This window comes from Phascolarctos cinereus, unplaced genomic scaffold (genome assembly GCF_003287225.1).
Source record: "Phascolarctos cinereus isolate Bilbo 61053 unplaced genomic scaffold, phaCin_HiC Scaffold_3;HRSCAF=262, whole genome shotgun sequence".
Taxonomy (NCBI): Eukaryota; Metazoa; Chordata; class Mammalia; order Diprotodontia; family Phascolarctidae; genus Phascolarctos; species Phascolarctos cinereus.
Window position 1 is genome coordinate 194,626,802 of NW_027555736.1, and position 15,260 is coordinate 194,642,061.

General features: G+C 35.3%; 1 protein-coding gene and 1 pseudogene across 1 annotated transcript in view; both read left to right on the forward strand.

Moving 5' to 3' along the window:
• The window catches only part of HECTD1 (HECT domain E3 ubiquitin protein ligase 1), a 109,970-nt gene that overhangs the window by 81,945 nt on the left and 12,765 nt on the right, over positions 1-15,260 (forward strand). Inside the window, 11 exon segments of the mRNA XM_021004235.2 lie at positions 728-949; positions 7,617-7,750; positions 8,416-8,538; positions 10,339-10,495; positions 11,268-11,279; positions 11,282-11,489; positions 12,380-12,434; positions 12,674-12,856; positions 13,205-13,412; positions 13,493-13,578; positions 13,800-13,927. Of these exon segments, the coding sequence (XP_020859894.1) occupies positions 728-949; positions 7,617-7,750; positions 8,416-8,538; positions 10,339-10,495; positions 11,268-11,279; positions 11,282-11,489; positions 12,380-12,434; positions 12,674-12,856; positions 13,205-13,412; positions 13,493-13,578; positions 13,800-13,927 (1,516 nt within the window).
• LOC110220265 (macrophage migration inhibitory factor pseudogene) lies at positions 8,545-10,332 on the forward strand (annotated as a pseudogene).

The following is a 15,260-nucleotide window of genomic DNA, read 5'->3' on the forward strand; positions in this document are numbered from 1 at the left end:
TCAGTGACTTATGTTTATTTTATTTTTAAAAACTGGAGTTCTAATTGCTTTCTGATGTTTTTGAATTATAAAACAGTTTTCATATCAAAATAATAATTGAACAGACTTTTTAATATTGAAGGGCTAAAATTAATTATGTTCTAAACTAGGGGCTTGCTAACTATGGTCCAAGGGCCAGATCTATTCCACCTCCTGTTTTTGTATAGCCTACTTTATTTAAAAATGTAAAAACTGCTTGTTTAAAAAATGTCAAAACTCACGGTTACTCCTGTTCTAAACTAAAGAAGCTTCAGTCCTTGGTTCCTGAGGTAATTATAGCGAGGTAAGTTTGATAAAGGAAACTGTTAGTAGTTGGGCATACTTCATTAAAATTAGTGCTATTCTAATGCAGTTTTTGGCTTAGGTCTTGATTAAGTTAGTTTTAGCGGGGAAAAAGCTTTGATTCCAGTTGAAGTGACTAGATATTCAAAGTAATTTGTTTTGGAAAACATGACTTCAAAAGGTTAATTATTTTAGTTCCTGTTTGTATTCAGCCACTTTTAGTGGCAGTTTGGTGTTGGGTCTCCCAAGTTACTTTTTAATTTTTTATAACCATTTTAATTTTCATAACCATTATATTTATTGCAAAGCCTGCTTAAAAGTTCTTTTCCTTGTTTTGATTTTTTCATCTGTTTTTGTATACATGGGCATGTTTTTTATTTTTCACTTACTATCTTTTTATCTATAGCATCTCCTCTTATGGGTGCCCAGAGTTTTCCTAATTTGACTACAACTGGTACTACGTCTACAGTGACAATGTCAACATCTAGCGTTACTAGCAGCAGTAATGTAGCCACAGCAACAACAGTTCTATCAGTTGGTCAGTCACTAAGTAATACTTTAACCACCAGCCTCACATCAACATCAAGTGAGAGTGACACAGGTCAGGAAGCAGAATATTCCTTGTATGGTAAGTCCTAAGTTTTAACTTGTTGGTTTTATGTAGTGGTTCTTTTTCTCTCCTCGGAGAACTTAGACCTTTCCTTAAAAATGTTTAAAGAAGCACTCATTATGTTCCAACTTAAATGTATTGATTTAAGAAATCAAAAATTATTTTAATTGGCATGATTTTATAATAAGTAGACATATAGTTTCATAGGAAAGACAAAAAAATGCAAAATAACTTGCTTGGATAAGCATTGAAGTTTATAAGAGGGCATTGGGAGAACTGTCTTAGCAAATATTGTACTTAAAATAATTATCCAAAAGGAAAGAAAAATAAAAGTGCAAGTGAATCAGCTATGTTAAAATAGTATTTTAAAATTGATTTTTATAAAAATGATTCTTCCTGTGTTTTCAGCAGTTAATGTTTCTGTATTAGGAAGTTTTATTGTATTATCTGTTTTGTTTTCTACATTGTAAATATGTTAAGGGTTCCTCCTCCTCATCCTCCAAACCATGTGATCTTTTACTTTTTGCCATTAACATCTAAATTTTGATATTTTGTGACCATGCATATTTTGGTTCAACCTAATGAAATCTGAATTCCACAAACGTTTATTAAGCACTTGATATGTGCAAAGGAATGAGTTAAGCCTGTTATGAAATTATAGTCCAGTGAAGAAGAGACACAGACAAATAACTATAAGAGAAGTTCTAAAACATGGTAGGTAGGCTAAGAAATTTAAAGAGAGGGGATCAGGGAAAATGATAGAAAAGATGGTACCTGGACTTGGCCTTAAAGACAAGGATTTCCTTAGATATTCGATTGGCTCAAGGGAAGGCTGTTTCTGGCATGAGGGGTCTAGTGCACCAAAGCATGGAGGTAAAAGAAGTCATTCCAGTTTGAAGCAGAGGATAGGGTACTGAAAGATAAGACTAGAAACGTAATTTGGAGCTAGGTTATAGAAACACTTGAATACTAAGCTAAAAAATAGTTTATATTTTATTTAGTGAGCAATAAAGAACTACTGAAGCTTGTTGAGTAGGGAAATGATTAGGAAGATTGTACTGGCCCTGAATTTGGGCCTAAGTTTAATCCTGGCACTGCCACTTACTACATATAATATGTGTGTGATTTCCTTTACTAAGGCCTCAGTTTTTCTGTTAAATGAAGGAGTTAAACTGTATGATCTTTAAAGTCTCTTCAGCTCTAAAATCTAGAATTTTTTTCTGCTTTTCTGAAAGTTGCAGAATTTGAGTTGGAAGGGACTTCAGAGTCCTCCTGGTATATAACTCCATAGCTGAACAAGAATTCCTCTTTACAGCCTGACAAATCATTTAGACTTTGCTTAAAGACTTCTGCTGAGGAGGAACTACCTCCCAGAGCAGCTAGCCCATTTCATTTTTGGGTAAATTTTATTAGAAAAGATCCAGTATGTCATAGTGGATAAAAAACTGACCTTGTGGTTAGGAAAACATGGATTCAAGACTTGCCTATCATGCATAGATGTGTACAAGTCATTAACCTCTCTGTGTTAACCAAGCCAGTAATCTCCAAACTCTTGTTCATGTACTTGTATCAATTTAAAAAAAAAACCATGCATTCCAGTATGTGAATGCTTATTTATTTTTATATTACATACAATATTAATACTACTGTTTTAATAATTTTAGACATTAGACAATTTATGCCAAAATAGAATTTAAAAGGGATTTGCTAAAGATGAGATAATATTTGAACTTTGAGTCAGTATGGTACCACTGCAGTAGGGGAGTGTCCTGGGCAGACTGCACCCAGAGCTTGTAGCTGCATGGAGGACAGACAGGAGAGGGGAGGCACTTGAGGCGGGAGACCAGTTAGGAGACTTTTGTAATAGGCTGTGTGAATACAGGGAAGGGGACAAGTACAAGAGTGTTGGGGGAATAGAAATTAAAGGGTTTGGCAATTAATTAGATATAAGAAGTTGAGGGAAATTGAGGACTACTGGAAATTGAGGGAATACTGGATGAATGATTGTGTCTACAATAGAAATTGAGGTTGAAAGAGGGAAGTATTTGGGAGGAAAGGTAATGTAATCCCAGCCTTTCTTGCTTCCTTTTCTTGGGTTAGTCATTCTTTATCACTGAAAAATGAAAAGTGTGGGTGTGGTAGAGCTTTCCTCAGGCTGCTGTTAAAGGAGTATCTGCAATAGTCTCCCAGAGGTGGAAGGGTGCAGGGTGGGAAATGCTGGAGTTTATGGGGTTGTGGTAGAGAATTTGGCTTTCACAGAGTTGTGCATGTCAGGGTATGGCTATGTTTTAACTGCGTTGAGGCTGTGGGGAATATTGAAATCCCAGAAGACCAGTCCTGTGAGGGCTTAACGGTGATGGTGTAGTTGTGGGGACAAATCCATAGCTGTTTATGGGAATATACCCTCTATCTTCCCACCCACCCCCTTGGATAGTCACACCACCTGTGAGTTAAGGTGTGTCCCTGTCTCCCAGGGTCCATGGTCCCCACTTTGAAGACCAGTGCTATGAATAATGAGTAGCTGATCCTGCATCAGCGGAGGGAATTTCTATTCTGGGCATTGCTTATACTGAGGAAATCACAACCATGGATTTGGTGCCACTATCTTCCATTTACATCAAGCCTACATTTGAGTTTTGGTAATTTTCATCTTTAAGATTCTTGAGAGGACTTTTTTTTTTTCTTAGTGAGGCAGTTGGGGTTAAGTGACTTACCCAGAGTTACATAGCTAGGAAGTATTATGTGTCTGAGTCCAGATTTGAAGTCAGGTCCTCTTGGCTTCAAGGCTGGTGCTCTGTCCTCTGCGCCACCTAGCTGGCCCCTAAGACTCTTAAAAATAGCTATCATGTACCTTCCGAGTCCTTTCTTCTTCGTGTTAAATATTCCCAGTTCTTTCATCTGTTCTTCATGTCATGAATTCATTTCTCTTCTCTTCTCATTTCCTTTGGGTGTTTCCGTTTATCTGTGGTCTTTCTATAAAATGCATTGTCCAGAACTGAACACAATACTGTTTTTATTTTAAAATTTATTTGAATTTAAAATTTATGGAATAAAACAAGTATTTCCATAACATAGTGTAGTATAATAAAAGAAAAGATGATTACATATGAAACTGTAAATCTGTTATGTACGACTTGCTATTCCTGTTAAATATATAATAAAGTTATTATGTAAATTTCTTTTTTCCCCCTTTTATAAACCTCCCCACCCTTAGATGGCGATCATTAAACACAAATATGTGTGTATGTGTGTGTGTGTGTGTGTGTGTGTGTGTGTGTGTATAAAATCTTTCTATACATACTTCTGTTTATGAGTTCTTTCTCTGGATGCAGATAGTGTCTTCCTTCATATGTCCTTTGTAGTTAATTTTGTTATTTATTATAGTCAAAATGACATAGTCATTCAAAGATGTTCTTAAACAATATTGCTGTTACTGTATACAACATTTTCTTGGTTCAGCTTATTTCACTCTTTATTATTTTGTGCAAGTTTATCCATGTTTTTCTAAGATCATCAAGCTCATCATTTCTTATAGCACAGTAGTATTCCATCACAATAATATACCATAATGAAGTCCTGCCTCCTCAAAATAGGCTTAATTGTGCAGTGCTATCTTTCTACTCTCACTCTACTTTTTTTTTTATCCATATTCCAGTCATGGCACCTATTCCATCATATCTTTGTAATACTTGTAGGTCAGGTTTTCTTCTTTGCCTTAAGATGTCCAATTCTTCTTGCTTGTTGTACTGTACATTTGTATGGAGATGTCCAAGACCATAGCCTTTTACGAGTCAGTCAGTAAACTTCTGTTAAGCATCTACTATGTGCCAGGTACTGTGCTTAGTGCTGAGGATACAAAGATGGATACAAGACAGTTCCAGTTCTTTATTTTTTTAAATTTTATTAATTTATTTTGATTTATCAGCAATCACTTCCATATGCTTTTGAGTTTAAAATTCTCTCCCCCATCCTCTCCAAGATGGTGCACACTCTGACATAGGCTTTACATTTACATACCCATTGAACATATTTTCACATTAGTGAAGTTGTAAGTAAAAATTAAAACCAATAGGAGGAACCATCAGAAAGATGAAACAAAACTCAACTGAAGGTAAAAATAAGTGATAGCGATTCGACTTCCATAGTTCTTTCTTTGGACATGGACAGCATTTTCCATCCCGAGGCCTCTGGAAATGTCTTAGATCCTTGTAATGCTGAGAAGGGTTCAGTTTAACAATATTAGTCATCACAAAACGTGGCTGTTACTGTGTACAAAGTCCTCTTGGTTCTGCTCACTCCACTCAGCATCAGACCATACAAGTCTTTCCAGGTTTTTCTGAAGTCTTCCTGCTCATCATTTCTTATAGCACAATAGTATTCCATTACATTCATATACCACAACTTGCTCAGCCATTCCCCAGTTGATGGGCATCCTCTCAGTTTCCAATTCTCTGCCACCACAAAAAGAGCTGCTATAAATATTTTTGTACATGTGGGTCCTTTTCCCATTTGTTTGATCTATTTGGGATATAGTCCTAGAAGTGCTATTGCTGGGTCAAAGGGTATGCACATTTTTATGGCCCTTTGGGCATAGTTCCAAATTGCTCTCCAAAATGGTTGGATCATTTCACAACTCCACCAACAATGTATTAGTGTTCCAATTTTCCCACATCTTCTCCAGCATTTATCATTTTCCTGTTTTGTCACGTTGGCCAATCTGATAGGTGTGATGTGGTACCTCAGAGTTGTTTTGATTTTCATTTCTCTAATCAGTAATGATTTAGAGAATTTTTTCATATGACTATAGATGGCTTTTATTTCTTCATCTGAGAACTGTCTGTTCATATCCTTTGACGATTTATCAATTGGGGAATGGCTTGTGTTCTTATAAATTTGTCTTAATTCTCTCTGTATTTTAGAAATGAGGCCTTTATCAGAGAGACTGGTTGTAAAAATTCTTTCCCAGTTTTCTGCCTTCCTTCTAATCTTAGTTGCATTGACTTTGTGCAAAAACTTTTCAATTTAATGTAATCAGAATTATCCATTTTGCTTTTCATAATGTTCTCTATGTCCTGTTTGGTCATGAATTCTTCTGTTCTCCATAGATCTGATAGGTAAACTATTCCTTGTTCTCCAGTTTACTTATGGTATCAGCCTTTATATCTAAGTCTGAACCCATTTTGACTTTATTTTGGTATATGGTGTGAGATTTGGGTCTATGCCTAGTTTCTGCCATACTCTTTTCCAGTTTTCCCAGCAGTTTTTTTCAAAGAGTGGGTTCTTGTCCCAGAAGCTGGGGTCTTTGGGTTTATCAAATAATAGATTACTATAGTCATTGACTACTGTGTCTTGCGTATTTAACCTATTCCACTGATCCACCTCCCTATTTCTTAGCCAGTACCAAGCAGTTTTGATAATTGCTGCTTTATAATACAATTTAAGATGTGGAATTGCTAGGCCACTTTCCCCTGCATTTCTTTTCATTAGTTGCTTTGATATTCTGGACCTTTTGTTTTTCCAAATGAATCTTGTTATTATTTTTTTAAACTCTATAAAATAATTTTTTGGTAGTTTGATTGGTATGGCACTGAATAAGTAAATTAGCTTAGGTAGGATAAGACAGTTCCAGTCCTCATGGAGTTCACAGATAATGAAGATAACTTGTGAACAATTATGTGCAAACAAACAAGTTATAACACGATGAAGTGAAAGTTAATAGAGGGAAGACTACCCGTTTCTTTCTGGGATACAGTATTCTTTGAACTTCTGAGTATTCTCATGGGTGTAGTGACATTGCGGTTATGTCTTTCGAACCATATAGACTTTTTATCTCAGGATCTGAACCAAGAACTAGCTCCTGTTCTTTTGATTAGTAATTAGCTTTCTCTGCTTTTACCTTCTGTGTAACACGTAAAAGATAGTTCTTGGCTGCTACATAGACAAATATACGTACATATACATATACCTACACAGGCATGTACTCATCCACATTGGACAAATTTATATGGACACATACACATACATGTGTATACATAGTGTGTGTGTATACATAAGCATATGCAGTAAGAGAACGTGTTAATGTGTTAATATAGGAGTAGATAGAATGAAAGAGACTAAGCTATACCTCTTAGGTTCTTCCTTTCTTCTTTAAAACATCTGTTGAACACAGGTTAAACATATCTGTTAAATACTCTTTTATAATGCTAGCATAATAACATTTAGAAGACCTAATTTAACTTGTGAGATTATCTAGTTTGAAATTTTTAAATGGTATTCTGTTGTGTTGATTCCTAGAGTAAAGAAGGAAAAAGAAACACCTGTTACCTATTTGAGTGCCTTCTGGCCGCTTTAAGAAGGGGTACAATCAGTAGAGTTAGATAATTTTCCCTTCCAGTGGACCATGGAGAAAAGTATATAAAGCAATACATTTTTGCTGCTTCCCTTCTGTTAGATTATTTCTTTAATGACTGTTGTATCTTGTCCTTGCTGTCTTGCCTGTCTGTAGCCAGTGTACCTTGCAGACTCTCCTATAATCATATTTGGGTCATTTTGTCCTTAATATAGAATTTCACATTTTATTTTATTTTTATCTTGTTTTGTTGGGCCATAAAATATGTACATGTAAGATACTTTCTGTCAGTTCACTGCTTACTTTGAAAGTAAAATTACTGATGTTCTTCTCTAGATTTTCTTGATAGCTGTCGTGCAAGTACATTGTTAGCAGAGTTAGATGATGATGAGGACTTACCTGAGCCAGATGAAGAAGATGATGAGAATGAAGATGATAACCAGGAGGATCAAGAGTATGAAGAAGTTATGGTATAGAAAATCTCTTGGCTTTTGTTCATTAACATAGGAAAGTAGTGCCCCCCAAAATCATGCTGAATTAAAACTGTGATAATTAAGGAAAAGCTGTCTTAGATGGGAAATTGGTGATGAAAAAATCTTTTCCATGTACAGTGATGGATGTTTTGACTGATGGGGAAGAAAAGTTGGATCATGACATTTAGAGTTTGTACCGTGGCATTGAAGTATATCTTCATGTGAATTACAACACCTTAATGCATCTCTTATGTGTGTTTCTTTTTAGTGGACTAAATTAGACTCATAGTTATCCAACTAAGTCCACTGCCTGAAAAAAATCTATAGGAACTGTATTTAAGTTTGGATCTCCCTATATTAACTCTTCTGTTTGATAAAACTTAATAAAATGAATTTATAATGGGGAAAGATAGAAGCAATTTTTAGTATCTGTGGCTTAGAAAATGAATAACAAATTGGTTACAGCTTTATGATCAGAAAGAAGAATGCTTACAAACCAGTTCTTTTTTTAGTTTTTCTGAAAGTGACCTATAGAGATAAAGTTCTCAGTTTTAATATAAATGTGAATTGACTACTTCAGAGAAAAATTGGTTGAGGTAGAGGAAATAGTCCTAATGCAATAAAAAATCTTTTACATTTCTTTCTTTTTTTTTTTTTTTGAGATCCTGAGGCGTCCATCCCTGCAACGTCGGGCAGGCTCCCGTTCTGATGTGACTCACCATGCTGTCACGTCACAGCTGCCACAGGTCCCTGCTGGAGCAGGCAGCAGGCCCCTTGGGGAACAGGTAGACTTTATCTCATCTTTATCCCTAAACCTTAGCCCCTTTACCTCAACCTATAATATATTTAAAATTTTTTTACTGCAGAATAACAAAAAAGAGCTTAGAAGAATATATGCTATTGTTTAAGAAAAAGAGTAGATAAAGAAAAGGAATCTCCACAGAAGAATAGCAGATGACGTATGTTCTTGGACATTTTACTTCCTTAGACTTGTGAAAAAGGAGTTATTGGTGGGGGAGGGGAGCAGGTTACTGCTCTAGGGAGAATAGCTGTGGTAGCTGAGACACAGAGTCGATATCTTGAACCCTTTCATTTTGGCCATGAGGATCGGAGAACTCATACTGGCAAAGTTTCTAGCGTTTGATACGAGGTCACATTTCATTACTTTCTGTGGCATGCTAAGAAACATTTCTTGGTGGCTAAGCTAACATAAATGCCAGTAGCATATGTAACCACAGCTCACGCTGGTTGAAAGTGCTATACGTTTAGTCCCGTGCCACCGCCTGCTGGAGCCGCCACCAAGATGCCTATCTTCGAGGTGCAGACCAATGCGCTGTGCTGCGTGGTGCCCGATTCGCTGCTGAGCGAGCTCACGATGCAGCTGGCCAAGGCCACTGGCAAGTTGGCTCAGTACATCGCCGCGCATATCTTGGCCGACCAGCTGATGGCCTTCGGGGGCTCCCTGAAGCTGTGCGCCCTCTGCAGCCTTCATAGCATCAGCAAGATCGGTGGGCCCCAGAACAAGGCGTGCAGCCAACAGTGGGCTGGAACAGGTCCACCTTTGCCTGAGCTCCCCTGCTGTGTATGTGCCCTGGCCCAGGCTCCCAAGCTAGATCCCTTTGTTGTCTGGTCACTTCCTGGTTCTTGTGAAGTTGAGAAACAATAAAATGGGGGCAGCTAGATGGCGCAGTGGATAGAGCACCGGCCCTGAAGTCAGGAGGACCTGAGTTCAAATCCGGCCTCAGACCAAACACTTGACACTAGCTGTGTGACCCTGGGGAAGTCACTTAACCCTAATTGCCTTAAAAAAAAAAAGGAAAAAAAAAAGAAACAATAAAATGCTTTTAGGTGGAAAAAAAAAAAAGAAAAAAGAAAGTGCTATATGTTTGGCCACTTTGGTTTCAGTCCGGTAGCTATAATAGGGGGTTTACCTTTTTTTTTTTTTAAACTTAAGTTAGAGGGTTGTATTTATGTAAGCTTGTACAGTTTTTGCCATAAAAAATTAGCACTACATCAGGGCAAATGCTTATTCACTAATAGTGTTGGCCAGGAATAAAAAGTTAGGGGGAATGAGGTACATTTTTGTAGAGTATACATCTCTTCTGACATAAGCTTTTTTTTTTTTTTTGGCTAGGCAATGGGGTTAAGTGACTTGCCCAGGGTCACACATCTAGTAAGTGTTATTGTATGTCTGAGGTCAGATTTGAACTCAGGTCCTCCTGAAGCCAGGACCAGTGCTCTATCCACTGCGCCACCTAGCTGCCCGTTAACATAAACTTTTGAGATATGCTTTTGAGAGTGTATGATCTTAAACTACTAAAATTTAGCATATCCCATCTTTTTAGTTACAGTCCAAGGTAACTTAGTAGTGTAATTCCTTTTGTCTTGTATATAATCTTTACATATGTAAATCTGTATTATGCTTTTTCTGTTATGTGACACGTGGCTATACTGTAATACTAAATTATCGACTATGAAGAAACCAGTTTACTGCCTAGAAACATTTCAATTGATTGCATTTCTTTTATGTGCATACAATTATTACTCAGGTAATGTTTGGCTGATTTAGAATTTTTTTTTATTAGGAAGAGGAAGAGTATGAAACTAAAGGAGGGCGTCGGAGAACTTGGGATGATGATTATGTGCTAAAACGTCAGTTTTCTGCATTAGTACCTGCTTTTGATCCCAGACCTGGTCGTACTAATGTCCAGCAGACAACTGATCTAGAAATTCCACCCCCTGGTATGTAGACAGAATAGAATGTATTTTATATCTTCTGATTAATTTCAACTTATTAGACATTAAATAAAATATTCGTGTAGTTAGTTTAGGAAGAGAAGGTATTGCTTTAATGTGTAAATTAACAGAACCAGAAGGATTCTGTTCTGTTTCATCCTGAAAATATAAAATCATGTAAATAGGAACATTTCAGGTACAAAATACTTTGATAAATTCTAGCTGTTGCTATTCATTATGATAAAGAACAAATAACTTTCTGAAACCACAAATTTGATTTTCTTGAAATTTCTATCCTTATTTAAAAAGAGAATTGTTTTCAAAAGGGCCCTTGATGAATATGGAAATGCTTTTTAACCTTTCTGCTCATTTTACAAAATTTAGGACTTGTTCCTATTTGGTCTTTAATAAACTATTGTCATGGAAGATTTTTGTGTAAAATTTTAAAAAACATGATGTGGAACTCTTTACTTTAAAAAGTTGGAAAGGGTATTTTTGCTTAATTGTGAAAGTATTGCATGTTTTACAGTATAGCAGTTTCCTCAATAAACCTAGATAATCTATAGTACAAAAAGGTAAGTGTTTAGTTTAAAAGGTGCCTATAGATAAGATCAAGTTTATCCCCCTGCCTTTAGAAGATAAGATGTTGTTCATATAGCTAATATATGGTGGAAGGGAAGGAGTAAATATCACTTCTTCTGCCTGTTGGTGTAATGGGCTTTCTATTTTACGTTTGTTTTATTCTGGTGATTTCTCATATGGATTTCAAATTTTGTAGGTACACCTCACTCAGACTCTTAGAAGAAGTTGAATGTACTCCATCACCTCGATTAGCACTTACTTTGAAAGTAACAGGTCTTGGAACAACTCGTGAAGTCGAATTGCCCCTCACTAACTTCAGATCAACCATCTTTTACTATGTACAAAAATTACTTCAATTTTCCTGTAATGGCAATGTGAAATCTGATAAACTTAGGCGTATTTGGGAACCAACATACACGTAAGAGATTTTTTGAGTTAGATTTTCATAGCATGTGATGAGAAATAGCCCACGTTTGAACTCTATTTTTGATACTAGTTCAGGTTATATTTTTTATAAACCAAAATTTGTAGAGTTGTTTAAAAATACCTATCTGATGACCTTTTTCTTCCAGTATGTATGAAGTGTATCTGTACATCAGACTTAATGTCACAGGAACTATGGACTGATTAGTATTAAAGAACATTTGTATTGATATAGTTTTGTAATTTGATGGTTGACATTTTTTACAGTAAGCATGCATTATAAAAGTAGTTATTTACTACCAAAGTCTCTTGTGGAACACTTCAGTTTTTAGAAGGAAAAGGAAGTAAGCAGACCAGTAATTTTCTTTTCTAGTCTCTGATTCCCTCTTTCACTTCACTTCCTTTCCCAAATCCATTTTTAAATTTTTGGCTTTTGTCTTAGAAAATTTCTCTCTTAATTGCTGTATGTTAAAAATATCCTTTTTCATCCATGCCTGTGGTTATTCTTTTAATATAACCTCAGATGCAAATAGCTTTCTAGTCTGTTATATTTCTTTCCAGTAGTTGATCAAGTTCATTATCAGCACACTATGACTTAGTCAGAATTTCTGCAATTGTTATTGTGTCCTTGGTTTGTATTTATGATTCAATATTCAGCTCATACATCTTTCTCTACAATGAGCGACCTCTTTTGTTTAATCTCTGTTATGGTTTTGAAGTAACCTATTCTGTTTTTGTTCATAAAACTTCTCCCAAGATTTTATACTTAATATCCCCTTCAGGATGTGGCCAAAGGGTGAACCCTTATTAAAGTATAAATAAACTTCATTGGAAATAAACTTTAAGAAAAGGCTTAATTAATTTGGATAATATCTTCATATTTAGAATCATGTACAGAGAGATGAAGGATTCTGACAAAGAAAAGGAAACTGGAAAGATGGTAAGAACATTTTATTTTTAAAATTCTTATTTTGTGCTCTTAGTCAATAATCAGCATATTGCTGTTTATGAGGTGTAACCTGTAGAAAAAAATAATACTAACAGCATTTAAAATTTTAAATTAGAAATAAGTTGTTAATTATTAAATGCATGATCCTTAAGATATCTTAGTGTGATGCATGTAAAATATCTTAGACTTTACAATCAGGAAAAACCAACATTTGGTTCTTCCTGTTGTAGGGTTGCTGGTCTATAGAGCATGTGGAACAGTACCTTGGCACTGATGAATTACCAAAGAATGACTTGATAACCTACCTGCAGAAGAATGCAGACTCCGCTTTCCTGCGCCACTGGAAATTAACCGGCACTAATAAAAGTATTAGGAAAAACAGAAATTGTTCTCAGCTCATAGCTGCATACAAGGTATATGTCCTCATCCAAATACTGTTTTGTTTGGGAATGGCCGTGTGCTTCATTTTGTTCTTAGAAGCTTGTTTATTAGTTAATGATGTCCACTTTCCAACACTTTATTTTAAAATTTGGTCTTATAAAGTCAGATGCTAATAAAATTTCTTACAAATGTATGCATCTAATTAGGAGTTATTTAGTGTTAAAAGAAATTGATTATTGTCTGAGTTATGCACTATTTTTATAGACAAGGCATATCTTTTCTGCAACTTTCAACAAAGTAACCATTTTAAAATGATAGATTTAGCCTCATTTATTCTAAAAATATGACTTAATGATTAATTTTACTTATTATTTCTATAGGATTTTTGTGAGCATGGATCAAAATCTGGATTGAGCCAGGGAGCCATTTCTACTTTTCAAAATTGTGATATTCTGAGTTTGGCCAAAGAACAGCCACAGGCCAAAGCAGGCAATGGACAGAATTCATGTGGAGTAGAAGATGTTTTACAATTGTTACGTATTCTGTATATAGTTGCAAGTGATCCTTACTCAAGATCTTCCCAAGAAGGTATGAAGGAACCTTGTCTTGTGTCTTCAGTATCATTTAAAAAGCAAGTCAGGTTTTTATATTTTTATTAATGTTTACAGAAGGAGATGAGCAGCTTCAGTTTAATTTTCCACCAGATGAATTCACAAGCAAAAAAATCACTACGAAAATCTTGCAGCAGATTGAGGTAATTACACCAGGCCAATGAACTATGCATACTGTAAGTGCTGGGGGTTTGAAGTCCTTTCTTTGACATGTTCTTCTCTGCCTGATTTTTTTTTGGGGGGTTGTTTTTATTCATTTGGACCTTGACACTCTTTGCATTTGCTTACTCATACATCAGAGTTTACTTTTTTCTGTTAATTCATATATAGTACTGAAACCATTGTTTTATACAATAATTTTCAGGAACCATTGGCATTAGCAAGTGGGGCTCTGCCAGATTGGTGTGAACAGTTAACCAGCAAATGTCCCTTCTTAATACCATTTGAAACTAGGCAGCTTTATTTCACATGTACAGCATTTGGAGCATCCAGGTAAGAAATATATCTCTTTCAGAAGTTGCTTATTAACATAATAACAGTATTCTTAACAAGTAGTACCATAGTTAGGGCGGCTAGATACTTAATGCTGTAATCTTTTAGAATGTGCCTAATGGCTATAAAATTTCCCTTTGAAATATTCTTTGATTATTTGCTTTTGATTTAGAGAAGAATGGGGGAAAGATTTTGAATTGTGCATCTGTTGATTTCAGTAAGCTTACATATAAGTCTTAACATGTTTTAAATGGGAAGGGGGAGGGAGGCAGAAAAAAAAGATGTATTTTATGTAAAGTAGAAAATATGGTCCCAGGCTTCAAAATACTTCTTTTTAAAAGGAATTGTGATCCAAAGACAAAAATATTATTTGGGGGAAATTCTTTTATGGGAAGACCAAGAGCAAGCTCACACACTCTTCCTGGAAATATATATATAAATTCTGAAGGTTGATAAAAGAATTTGTCTTCATTATATACTGGTAAAATTTTTACATAAATTAGTGAATCTCCCCAGTACTTCCATATGATAGCACTTCTAGTCAAAATGTAGGGGGGTTTATTTCAGCTTAGAATTGAGTGGTCATTAAAGTGAATTCTTAATTTCTTAATTTATTTTCAATTGTGGGCATTACTTTTGTGTATATTTTACATATCCCATATATAAAATACTAGAAGGAACGTAAGTTCCTTGAGAACCCAGACAGTTTTGTTTTTGTATTGCCCAAGAGTCCATCACATAACAGGCACTTAATAAAAGCTTATTGAACTGAACTGAATCTGCCAGCTGGATAATGGTTAAGAGTACCAGGCATCGTCCTTGCTTAGTGTGATTTAATTTTGTGGAAATAGGAAATTTGTCTGTTTATCAAAAAAGCTCCTTAAAGTTCTGTAGTATTTTAGTAATTAACAGCTAGAATTACATTTTTTGCCAAACATTAATTTCCATACATCTTAAATTCTATTGTAAGAAATACATTATTGCTGCAGGTAAAAACACTTATCTTCCCCAATAGATTTTCAGCTATTGTGATAATTACAAAATAAAATGTTCAGATGTCAAATAGTACCCTTTTAATGGTACCCAGCAGCAGCATGCTTATAAAGGTGGCTCAGTCCTGTGGTTTTTCATTCAAAATCTGTTTTGAAAATAATATTACACTTTTATGAACTGAGAGGGTTGAGTTAATGCTCCAAGCCTTGTAAATATAATGCTTGTCATAGCTGCATTGCTCTCTACACCTTAGAGGTTATTAAATGTGCTAAGTACCTTCTTCATAATATGAGAAATATTCATATTTAATTATTTTGAAGTATTTTCCCATGTGAATAGA